The sequence below is a fragment of the Simochromis diagramma genome, unplaced genomic scaffold (assembly GCF_900408965.1).
Source record: "Simochromis diagramma unplaced genomic scaffold, fSimDia1.1 OVJJ01000746.1, whole genome shotgun sequence".
NCBI lineage: Eukaryota > Metazoa > Chordata > Actinopteri > Cichliformes > Cichlidae > Simochromis > Simochromis diagramma.
In genome coordinates this window covers 2,118,936-2,132,369 of record NW_024386757.1, presented here as the reverse complement: position 1 = coordinate 2,132,369, position 13,434 = coordinate 2,118,936, and the positions used below count along the sequence as shown (strand labels likewise).

The following is a 13,434-nucleotide window of genomic DNA, read 5'->3' as shown; positions in this document are numbered from 1 at the left end:
ACATGTTTTTTTTTCCAAGTGCTACTGGATGTGTATTTATTTTCTTATTTTTTCTCCTTTGCTTTGAGCTACTGTGCATGGGAGAAGGCCATGTTAGCACTGTGCTTTATCTCTGGAGGTAAACTGGATCCCTAAACATAATCTGTGCACCTTATCTGTGTGCCTTCTTTCTGCTGATAATGTATCACTGCACAGGTTCACAGTCTTCTGGCTGTTAGACTTACACTTGTGCTGTTCTTCCTTTGCTGTTTCTATTAAGGAGACCTGATAAGTTAACATTTTAAAATGCTTTGTGCATGTGTTGGACAATTTGCATGCCCAGTCAACATCCTGAACAGCATTGCATTTTTGCTGCGCACCTAAAGTAGGCCAAGTCAGAATATCTAATATCTAAGTGTGTGTGTGTGTGTGTGTGTGTGTGAGTGTGAGAGAGAGAGAGAGAGAGAGAGATAGTTATTATGCAAATACAAAGAATTTTATACCATTGCATTGGCTTCTCTAGGCATTAAATCAGAGAATCAAAACAGGGATTTAAGGGATTGGAGTTAAGATTTAATGTTGCAAATTCCATATGACAAAAGGATTCTTTGTTATTTATGGGCGTCTTTAAAAGCTCAGGCTCATTGAGCAGAGCCTCTGTCTCTGCCTGCCGCGAAAGCCTTTCCATCTATTTCAACATACAGTACTGTATTTACATTGCCAAGAGGGTGTGTCTGAGTATGCAGTCCATATAGTAATATAGTGGTAATTAAGTGCACTTTCAAAAGCTAGAATACTCAAAAAAATCACATGTTAGATATTACTGGCTACAGCTGCTGCATACCACTCTTACTCTTGCACACTAAATTGGTGTGACACAAGCTACAACATCAACAACAAATGATACTGAGTCATTGATAAAAGAATTTGACGCACTTAAATTATAAATGGCTGCTTTTAAAGTTGCTGGTTTTATTAGTATGTGGCTCATGTCATTTCCAAGGATGATTTACTGCAATTGCCTCAGGACCCCAGAACTCCTAGAGACCCCCCATAAATCCCCGCTCTCAGTGTCTTGGATGTCAAACAATGAATAGCAAATTTGTTTTTGAGTACACACATCCAAATCCAACGACGGGGGTGGTGGGAACACGAGGTTAATAAGAGCCACAAGCAAATTTTTCCCTTATTCCCGTGTAAAAATGGGAATTGTCATTTCCTATTTGTTCAGAAAGGGAAATAACAATCACAGCTTGATTCTCAAAAAGAATTGGATACAAGAGGCTAACTGCTACAGAATACGAGGCAAAATGCACCTAAAATCTGCTGCTTACCTACCTACCTGCTGTCAAGTAAAATGTAAGGTTAAGACTGCACAATATTAACCTAATAATGGCCAAATCTGAAGTATGGTGTTGGTGGAGCTTGAGAACTAAACTAGGCATGTCATTGTAAATGCACTGTAAAGACAAGGACTTAACTCCAGACCACAAACCACCAATCTTTCCATGTAGCACGGAGGCAACCATATAGATCTTGTTCTAAAAGACAGGTCCATTACTCCATTCTCCAACCATCCTAATCGGACGTTAATGTTTCACTCTAACATCCCCGACTGAACCGATCGAGAGCAGGACACACAGAACAGGGGAAAGTTCCTACTTTTTTTGAGTGTCCTCTGGCTGTTCCCATTTGGGCAATCACCTTGGCCAAGTACCGAAGTAATTACTGAAGTTGCCTATTGCACACTTTCCATTATTCATTTTCATTAACTTTGGGTCTACACTTAGTGACCCCATACCATTATATGTAAATATGTATTTTTGACTTCCTCCTCCTCATTTACGCAGCACAATTTTTTTACAGCTTTGTACGTGCATTTCCTCATTCATTGTTGGATTAAGTCACTGTGACCAATAGTCACTGTGATTTTCTTTTTTCAAGCCTTATCCAGACCAGGAGTGAATAGTAATTGAAAATGAATTTGCACTGCCTGAATAAATAGCTTGATTGACAGATTTTTTTTTTTTATAATAAGAGTTTGCTTATAATAAGCTATCGTATTGTAGGCCTTGGTAAAACAGTGAGATGGATCTCTGGCACACAGAGATTAAGGATGTGTCTATGAGGATTTGAGAGGAAATGAGATAAAGATGTAATATGGGGACATGAAAAGCCAAATCCATGTTGAATAAAGATGAGGGAACAAGTTCCAAAAACACAGCTTCAAAAACACTGTTTCCCATGTGGTATTTGCTAAGAGGGGGGTGGTATAAAGACATGCTTTTGTTTGTTGAATATTTGTCCACGCTATTCATATGCAAATATACATATACGTGTGTGTGTATATATATACACATATATATACATATATATATATATACACATATATGTGTGTGTGTGTGTGTGTGTGTGTGTGTGTGTGTGTGTGTGTGTGTGTGGAAGACCATCAGGAGCCTTTTTCTCCAGAGGCATAGCACACAGTGGAGTTGTTGACAGGTCAGAGTACTGGGCATCAATCATGCAACAGCTGTGAGCGGTGCTGGTGCAAGCAGGGACTGAAAGGAGCATTTGTGACTCGTTTCCTTCTCCCACCCTTACCCCCCACCCACTCCTCTTAAATGTGACACCTCAACAAGTTGATTCCATCTGAGGATCCATTCTAAATAGAGTTGCTAGGGGACAGAGAAAGAGCTGTTACCTGATATAAACCTGGCATAAAGGCATTTAGTGGCATGGGGCTTTGGTAAAATGCCCTTCATTGTCATGTGTGCAATTTTGTCATTACTCAAAGAACAAAAGGTGAGAGATAATGAACTACACTTTTCATTTAATGCCGTTAGAACAGAGAGGATGATTTAAAAAAAATGTGTAGGATTGGAGTTGGATCTACTTCACTGAACCGATAACTCGGACCGAGACACACATCTAAATTCCGTGCCATTATTCACTTCTCTCATCCTGGCCCTGCACATGTAAATTCAATGTAAATCTCTGTATGTGTTTGGATCCATTTTGTAATTAGAGGAGGCTATGTAAATACAGCCTGTTTCCTTAAAACAATATTCTCAAACGCTACCACGTGTAAGGACATCTAAGAGAAAAGTTTGTCACCATTGTAGTCTCACAAAATGTTCAAGCTTTTTAGCAACTGAACAGTGAAATCCACAAACCCCGCATTTGTACATCTGAGACACACCAAAACATAAATTGTTATAACGTAGACTTAGTCATTTGTCATTCATGTTGACATGCCATCATACACTCTCCAGATACTTGAGCCAAAAAGGAGCAAATCCAATATTGAATTCTTGGCAGTGGAAGTCGGAGGCCCCAAAAAACCCTCCTCTCTTTTCCTCTTTAGCATGTCTTCCCTCAAACAGGTTCTACTGCAGCCGCATCATTAGATGGAAGGTCAGAAGGTCATAGCGCACATTTGTAGAGTGACGAATACCTCATGGGTGATTTGAATACCACTCACCCCTGCCGTTCCTCTCTCCTCAGCTCCCCAATTAGAGCACAGCCAGGTAATAGGCTGTGCTATTAGCTGTTGAGGGTTAAGTTAGCCCAGAGCACCTCTCAAGGCTGATAAGCGGAAGATTCTTCTCTCCTAAGCCCAGATTTACTTGGGTCTTACAACTCTCTCCGAGTGGAGATGAAACATGACCTAAATTCATCTAATACTATCCTGTGCTTTCTATATGGTAGTTTAATAGCTGTTGTAGACGCATTTTCACAACCGAAGCCTTTTTCCTCTTACAGCTTTTTAGAGTGAGCGGCTTTTGTTTATCCTATAAAATGTCAACTTCTGCTTTAAAATCTGTGCCATGTTGACATGCAAATGTTGTAGGAGGAAATGTAAAGTGTGCTTGTACATATTTATGTAGAACCCCCCCTCCCCCCCCCCCCAAAAAAGAAAAAAAAACCAGCAACAGAACAAGACACATGCACGCACTTACACAAACACTCTCACCGCTGCTTGGTCAGAGTTGGAGGGCAGCTAGCAAGTGATTGAGACATTTCAGGCTGTGGGGGCTGTGGCAGGCTAATCCGTGAAATGAAACTTGACTGGGAGGAGGGGTGAGAGGAGAGAACATGAAAAGATAAGACAGAGTGGGGGAGTGAGAGACAGAAAAAAAGAGTAAAAAGAAGAGGGAGAGTGACAAACCCCTGAGCTGTAAGGATGAGCAGACAGGCTGACAGTGGTGGGCTCTGTGCTGCAGGTGAAGCTGAGGCCAGAAGAGTTTGGTATTTCTGAGTGCAGACAGAGTACACTCAGAGAAACAAAGAGACGGCAGGGCAGATGAAGTAGAGCTGTTTCCAGGCCAGCCAAAGGAAGTTATCACTGGGTCTCCCCATAGAAGGCATGCTTGGTTCCGTAGCTCCGCACAGGCTGGCTGTTACAAAAGATTTACAGAATGTAGCCATTGAAAGGACAGTTTTAGTCACTGCTACTCGATTTGAAATATAGCAAGGTGTTTATAAGGGAAAGACAAAGCTCTTAGTGTAGTGTGCATCTGAACAAGACGACAAAACAGAAAGGTCACACAGATCCAGGGCGAGTCTGATCTAATTTCCTTTTGCTTGTTGTTGCTGAAAAAATCATCACTTGCACCTGAGACCTGAAAGAGAGTGGCACGAGCAAAATGAGATGTTATCATGGTAGAATAAAAGATCCCTGAGGACTGGTCTGGAGGAAGGTTGGGGAAGTGTGTTTGCATGCACATGTGAGGGGGTGTGCGTGCGTGAGTCACACCCCCTCCTTTTGTGCACAAGGAAGATTGAGAGTGTGGGTCGAGTGTCAGCGCCAAGGCTGAAGTCGAGTGGCACTATTGGCAGTCACTCCTCTCCACTTCACCTGCCACAGGTGGCTCTTTCATCTTCCCAGCCCATAGCCTGGTTCTTATCTCGCCTGATAATCATGAATATAGACGTCTCAGTCGAGCTGTTGATTCTAATGGGTAGAAAAAAGAAAAACAACCCAGTGCCGATTTAATAAGCTTGAATCTTGTGATGGTCCATAGGTTTTGCACTGAACGTATCCATTTTGTTAGGTAATGTCACAAATTGAATGAATTGAAGCGTCACCTAAGAAAACAGCACAGAATGAAGATGTTCACTAAAACATTCATAAACAAAGAATACAAGTTATATCATCTTTACTATGTCAGGGGGGATTTATTTATGTCAGCACCTGGGCCATAAAACCCAATAGTCTGGAATGTGAGAGGATGAAAGCAGCCGTTTGTTATTCATTGTTTTACAAGATGAGCTAATCTTTTCGCTTGTTATGTTAATATTTATGGGGAAATGGTCTGTGAGTGCTGCAGAGGTAGTCGTTATTCTAGTATATCAATTTGAATTGTATGCGACAGTTACAGGGTGGTAATAATCCAGGTTTAAATCTCGTTAATAAACGTTGTGGGTGAGTCAGGCTTCTTGAAAGCCACTACGTTTTATTGTGCTGCTGTCTATGTGATATAGTTTTTCAAAGGAAACCCTGGAAAGCCACTGTCTGCGGCTGGGATATTGGCTCCACAGCTTCTGATTTGCTGCTGAGTCTGAGGAGTAAACCATGCATCAATCATCAATCATGTCAGCAGCAGGTTTATGCTGTCACCAACAATCATTGTGTAATCAAAGCATTAACAGGGACAAATCACCAGCTATGAATGTGTGTTTTACAGCTAATACAGCTAATGCAGCTATACGACTTTAGGTTGATTCAAATTTAAAATAGGACAATTTGTTCATTGTGAACACATTGGCAACTTCAGAATGTTTGTAGCTTTTAACAATGGAAAGTGGTGAATACCTTGATTAATTATAATCAGACTTAATAGCAGTTATTTAAACAGAACTGGTTAAAGCGCAGTCACAAAATCTTTGGCACTTAAAATGCATATTCTCCTGAATATTTTGAGATAAAACACTGATAGTTTGAACTTCTGATATTGCCATTTTTATTTGATTGCTGGAGAACACAAAAGGAAGAGGAGACTTGAAACCCCCTCACAATCCCACAAAATAAACAACAAGCAAACAAACCCAAGAAAAACCCAGTGCTGTAATATATCCTGATCTATTTGGATTGATCAGGATTGGACTTGCCACTTCACAGAGTCAACAATGCTAATGAAATAATGAAATAAAAGTGAAGTAGGTGTGCGCTGCTGCCGGTGTAGTAAGGAAAAAAGGAAGACATAGAAATCTGTCAAACGATCGTCTGCTGCTTGGATTCTCACTGACCTGACCTTCACTTCCTTTCATTATACCTGAATGACTTTTTCTAGATCTGAGTCTTATTATAATTGAGTGTCAGTGTTTGGATCTGGGGCTGGAGCTGGCCGTCCTCTATTAGCTATTTTTTCAGAGAACAATTAAAGTACATATCCAGCGAGTACAAATGCTTGACTGTCACTTTCCTTGGCACTCACTTGCTTTCTTGGCGTCCACCTCTGACAGGACCTCCCTCTGCACCACAGAACCTGGTCTACAACATCAACCAGACCACAGTTAGCCTGGAGTGGAGCCCACCGGCTGACACCGGCGGTCGCAACGACGTCACCTACAGGGTTATATGTCGCCGCTGCAGCTGGGAACCCGAGGAGTGTGTTCCGTGTGGGCTAAATGTGGGGTACTCTCCCGCGCAGTCAGGATTAGTGGACACTTACGTGACCGCTGTGGATCTGCTCGCTCACGCCAACTACACTTTTGAGGTGGAGGCTGTCAACGGGGTGTCTGACCTCAGCCGCACGCAGAGGCTGTTTGCTGCAGTTAGCATTGCTACTGGCCAAGCAGGTAAAGAATTTTATTATTTATTTTTAATAATGCTGTCTTGCATTTAAACAACTTTGAACTGTGAGTTTTAATTGGTTAAAATTTTATGGAAATGCTGTGGAAAAAAATTTGTAGTGTTTCCTTTATTTAAAGATACACTCATCAAGCACCTAATTATGGGCTCAAAATGTGGTCATAAATATTTTGTACTTGTAAATCGGTTTTGTATGTGTATGTGTAAAAAAAATTTGTATGTGTAAAAAAGATTTGTGCGTGGACTTAGCCCAAAAAAACCCCTGCAAGTTACAAATACGAATTTTGACCCTATTTTTCTGCCTTTAAGCTGATTGGTCAATGTCATGTCAATCACAAATTAAACAATCCAATCAGAGAACAGATGGGTTTGGCTGTCGGAGGGGCACTTTTTTGAACTGCAGGTCCTTGAAGGGTAATTTCTATATAAATATCCGATAGCAGTTAGGTCCCCTTACTTTCAGCAGCTGTTGAAAGGATAAAGTTGTGGTATGTCAGTGGTTAGGAATACCATTATTACTTTAGGATTAGTTTAACACAAAGTCAGGGCTGACCCGGGACCATTGCTGTGAGTCACAGCGCGCAGCATAAAAGTCCTTTCACATCGGACGCAGGATGTGCTGCTAATGCTAATTGCTAACTAAAAGCAAAGGATCCAGAATTTGTTGCTGGCTGCTGGGCTCTGTGGGTTTTTGCAGCAGCTCTACCTGTACTAGATGCACCTGCTCCTTGTCGTTTTTATCGCTGACTTTATGTGAACTACAAGAGTTTCTGTTTTTTTTGCTAGTTCTTCAAATGTTCAATAAAAACATGTATGCTAATTCATAACGAAGAAAGCTTTGTAATGAAGACTGTCATTTCCAAAACACTTCCCCCCCCCCGCTGCGTCCGCAGCGCTGTTGAAAAGGCTGTGGAAGTCCCTGTATTAAACACGTAGTCCTGTGACACAAAAATCACCAAACTCGGACGACCACAGACTGTTTTCCTTCGTGGTGATGAAGGAAAACGCTGGGTTGGCATGTAAAAGGGCATTTATTCCCTTCAAAGACCTGCAGTTCAAAAAAAGCGCCCCTCCGACAGCCAAACCCATCTGTTCTCTGATTGGATTGTTACATTTGTGATTGACATGACATTCACCAATCAGATGAAAGGAAGAAAAATAGGGTCAAAATTCGTAGTTGTAACTTGCAGAGTTTTTTTGGCTAAGTCCACACACAAATCTTTTTTACGCACACACAAATCTTTTTTACACATACAAATCTTTTTTACACACATACAAATCTTTTTTACACACACACAAATCTTTTTTACACACGCACAAATCTTTTTTACACACACAAATCTTTTTTACGCATGCACAAATCTTTTTTACACATACAAATCTTTTTTACGCACGCACAAATTTTTTTTACACATACAAATCTTTTTTACAAGTACAAAACCGATTTACAAGTACAAAATATTTATGACCCCTTTTTAGCCCATACCTAATGCTTAAATATTGTATCTTGTTTGTTTATAGTCTGTTGACACACACAATAACAAGTAGAAACTTTGAAAAATCTTTGTTTTACAAATGGTCTGATTATTTTCCCAAAATGTGGAAACAATTTCTTTTAAACTCAAGTTAAAAGTGTTTGTCTTTCACTAGCACGGAGCTCAGCCTTTGCTCCTACTAAGAGTGCATTTGACATTAGTACCGTGACGATTGACAGTATTAATTCTGAAAACCTCTCAAATGCTAACTACGTTAATGATTCCCCATTAACATTAATGGGCCCAGTCTGATATAATCCATAATATTTTCCAGTATGCATATTACCAAGATTAATTTAATGTGTATATCAGCACTACAGTGGCAAACGCTATTAGCTTAGCAAGGATGCTGTCTCCCAGCGGTACCTAAAGAGCTAGTCGTGTCTTTGCAGCTCATTCTCAAGGGAATCAGCCGTAATTAAAATGCTGTGTTTTGTAGTGACAAACTCTTAAGCCTTTTTTATTCATTATTTTTATGGATCCACTCAACAAGATTCCTCTTTCATGCTCGAGCATCCGTGAAACACAGTTGGCCCAAAAAACTGTAGTAATAAAAAATAAGACTGCAAAGACAGTGTTGATGCTTTAGCTGCTAATATAACGTCTTTCTCTGGATAACTACACCTGCTGCTTTTAAATCACCATCATTTTAGTCGTTAGGAATGCTGCATATTTATCACTTCTCTCTTTGTAAATGCCTGCCTGCTGTTGTCTGCTATCAAAAGCAGAATATTTTCTCGTATACAAGCCCTAGTGACAGAGGTGATCAGCTGAACGCATATGCCCAGGTTTGTCAAAGAGACCTAAGCTAGAATGTGCCAGGGTGTTGAATGGCCAAGGACACGAGGACACCAGGAGGAGGATAATCACATGCTCCTTTGGACTTGCCCGTAATTATACGTGGCATGTTGACAACACACAATTACTCAGTTAACCTGGTGGAATATTAGGCCATTAGCTATTGTGAAAAAAGAGCAGTGTTCTTTGCCAAGATGTTGTCATGTTCATAATTTTGAGTAAGTAGCCACATTTAACATGCCTTAACTCTATAAACACAGCATTTGGGCTATATGAATCGACTTTTGTTGGTTAATTCCTTGATGTTTCAATATTTAATGCTTCTTTTGCCTTTGTTTTATGGCTTGGGTTTGGAAAAGTCTCTGAAATTTTATTTCAGCCATGACGCAATACTAAAAGTCTTCTTTGAAACCCAGACTAATCAAATTCATTCAGGGTTAGCAGTTCTTCATGGCAAGACGACCCTCTCCATCTGTTCAATGGTAGGACAGCAGGACAGAATAATACCTTTAATATGAAGGCTGGAATTACAGAAGACTGCGCTGAAAAGAATAAATTAAGTGTGCAGAGGAAAAATCAGCACTGGTTTAATGTGTTTTTTTTTTTCATTTACAGCATAACTGAGTGATGTATTTAATAAGAAGTCAGTATTTGTCCAACATTTATCTAACCCCAGATGACTTTTTTTCAACAAGTGTGCCAGAGTGATAGAATGACTGAGACTGAAGTTTGTTTGTGTCTCGTGACTTCATTTTACCATTGAAACACAACTATTTAACTCTTGTCTGGCCATTTTGTGAAGATTGGGGTAAGAAAATAGTATTTATTCTCTTAATCAGTATTAATTAAGGACATGAGTAAAGTTCATGTAGAAATTAGATCCTCTATGAGATTTATTGTCTCTGTGATGTTTAATGGAAGCTCTATTTTTGCTTGGTTTAATAGAAAGAGGGTCAAAACTTGCATTAGTTGAAGCCCGTCCTGTCAGCACTTGCTTTAACTGGGAGGCCTTATATAGATGTGATCGTTCTCATTTACACTCTTCAGCAGATGTTAGCTCCTTTTTGCCAGACTCGCAGTTCCACTGCTCTCTGGACTATTGGGGAATGCTTAAGATGTCAGAACTTCTTAAAATAACTGGCAAGCAGACATGGCCACTTATTAGAGAATCACTGCGATATTAGAGTCATTAGAGTATGAATCATCATTCAGAGTCGACTAAACTTTAGAGAAGGACCATATCAGTGAAAGAACCTTGAAAAGGAAACGGCCCTCTCTCCATCCCTCCCATTGCCTTCTGCTAAATGATAATCAGCAAGCACATAGACTCGTAGCTAGGGACTGGGGAAATGAACGAGTCTGTGAATACAGATGGTGATCCATCTGATGAGGAATTCACACCTCCCGTAATTATACCAAAGGAAGTGTCTGGAGCAAGGCTGGAGCTACATAAGATTCTGAGTGCTTATTGTTCCCAGAAACCTAATTGCCTCTCAGATCTGTCTTAAATGAGTTTAAGTAGAGGCTGTAAGTTAGTAAGCTTGATTTCTTCAGCTCCGTCTTTGCAGTTTCAATAGAAATTCTTCAAGTTGAGGATTTTTGCTATCGTTGCTGCCTGCTTTATGCTGAAAGTTAAGAGTGTGATTCAATCAGCACTCCATTGTGAGCTGACTGTGCTGCACAGCCAACCTCAGAGGCCCGCAGAGGTCCTTCGTGCCTTAGCTTTCCTCGAGCACACTTGTAAACAAGGCCTTTTGTTCTACCAGCCACTTGTAAGTTGGCCCTGTTCATAGAATTACCATTAATATTTATTCAAGCGAGGTGTTCGCATGTCTGAGCTAGAAAAATCCACAGTAGAGAGGGGCACAGAAATAGGATCGAAAATTGGTTATGGGAACGGCTGCAGGACCTGCGTTTGTGTGTACATGATGTGTACACCTGTTCAGCACAAGACCAGTGTAATGGGGTTTAGGTGCAATCAGTTACTTGTATAAACACTATGGAGTGGAAGGAAGAGCCCGTGGAAATTGATTTTAATGTCGAATGCTTGCCAGCAGCACAAAGCCTGTTACCCTCATACAGAAGCTGTTACAATAGTGCTCTAAACTACTGTATTCACAGGTTTATTCATAGCAGGGAACAGGGAATGCTACTTAATGCTGTAATCTTGACTGCCGTGATTTTACCTAGAAATCCTTTAATGCCATCTAATAAGAGACATTTCAAATATCTGGTGCAGATACAGACAAACATAATGATTAAGACATGTTATTTTGATGCTTGATAACATTTTATTTAGACATAAGTATTTGGTATTAATGCAGATTTAGAAGGGTTTTGTTTTTAGCATACCTCCTTAACAACAGAATGTCTTTACTTTGAAGTAAACTGCACGGAAAGCAAAGTAACAGTTTACCTTTTCTATATACGGGGCCCAGTGCTTACAGAAACCAGGTCCCAGCAGTATTAATGCATTAGTTTAAACGAATCAACACCTTCAAGTCATTCTGTCAAAATCCCTGAATCACAGGTTGAGGATGAGGAGTGGCTGCAATCTTTTACTCTAGCTTATCAGTCAGCCAAAGACCTGGACAGTTTTTAAAGCCTGACCGTTAAGGCCTTTACAGAAAATTGAAAATATTTTTTTCGGACTCCTCTGCTCTTAATGCAGCCATTTACACCAACTTCGTAATTTTACTGGACAGTAGAATTAACAGATATAACCAATCAGATTACTGAATTTGGCGACAAGTGTGCTTGTAATTCAAAAAATGTGCGCCAGTATTGTATACAGAATGAGATGGAAGTAGTAAAATAATCCTATTTTACTTCAGACACAGCTATATGCTGCTCCAGGTCAGTCAGCTCGGATGCAGTCCCTTCAAGGTAAACCGCTAAAGTTGAATCACATCATTATACAGCAGTGTTTTGTTCTACAGCTCAGTACAAAGGTCAGCTTATTAGGGGGGCTAATAATATTTTTTTTCGGAAAAAATTCTGCTATTGTGTGTATGCCTTCTGAAAAATGTGCGTTTCAAAAAGCTATGTTAAAAAAAAACACTTAATATTTCATATGGGTGTTCATAATTTTGTCCTCATCTTTAGATGGGAAAAGCAAGCACAGGCTTGTAAATAATAGCACTTAATTTTTATTAGGGTCAACTTTAACTTTGTATTTACCTGAATAAACCAAAGTCCTGCTTTGTAGTACACATCTCTGGAAGCAAATGCTAAGAATTAGCATTTTATAAAAGATATTAAAATTCAGTTTAAATCAAATTGAACTGGATGCTTGAAATCTTATGTTGCATACAACTTTAACTGTAAGAGTTCAACAAAACGAGGCATCCCTTGGGATCCCAATTGCTCTTTCTGCCAACTGTCCAGATAAAGATAAAGAAGACCACTCAGAATGCTTTACATTGATTATCAGACTTTATGTTTTCTCAATGAATAAAAACCGATACTTACGAATTGGTGTACTAAGCAATGCTACTAATTCCATGTCAAAAATGGCCTGTAATGAGGTGCAGGTGATGGGATTTCTGCTCTGTGCTCTAGTGATTGTAGTTCTGGCAGCATTGGGACGAAGCATGAAAACATCTGGGTGTTTTCTGCATTACGAACTAAATACAAACTAAATGTGAATTCTAGTGACTGTGCAGTGCACAATTTGCACTGTTATGGCTTTGCAGCTGGGCACAATGCATGGGATTTGCTCCAGTAAGTGGAAGAATTGATGGGTGGATGACACTTTTTGGGGCTGTGGCTCGGAGCCTGGCCTGGTTCGGCTGTGCATTAAGCATGGGTTGCCACAGTGATATAGCAGGGTGAAGGGACTGAAGGCTTTGTGACACTGAGGATTTTGACTTTCCGCTCGCCATGCTTGACTCATTGTTTTTAATTTGTTTTAACTGTGCTTATTTTTCTGTTTTGTAATCAATAATAATAATTATTATTATTATTATTATTGCTACTGTTGTTGCTTGAATGCCTTAAAAGAGCTTTGAGATTGACTTTGAATCCCTAGAATATTATGATCATCATTGCAAGACATCGGATGAGACTGACTCTTAACTTTTACAACAATCACACTTTTCTCATTACACGAGAAGCCGGGTTATCTTCTGTTTATTTTTAGCCATTCTTCGGTTCATTTGTTGTGCAACACTGTGTGAATGTAGGATGATGTTATAGTCCCCCTCATGTACAAACCTACTTAAACATTCAGAGAGAATAACAGGCTATTCCCTTTAGTACAGTCTCTCAGCACAAAAGGAAAAAGAAGAAGAATTGCAAAGAGGCACA

At 39.9% G+C, this 13,434-nt stretch overlaps 1 protein-coding gene across 2 annotated transcripts in view; it reads left to right on the top strand.

Annotated features, from left to right (window-relative positions):
* epha7 (eph receptor A7) overlaps positions 1-13,434 on the top strand; it is an 85,369-nt gene that overhangs the window by 21,207 nt on the left and 50,728 nt on the right. For both annotated transcript variants that reach the window (XM_040027596.1, XM_040027587.1), the window contains exon 5: positions 6,445-6,780. In XM_040027596.1, coding sequence (XP_039883530.1) covers positions 6,445-6,780 — 336 coding nt within the window. The remainder of the gene's footprint in view (positions 1-6,444; positions 6,781-13,434) is intronic.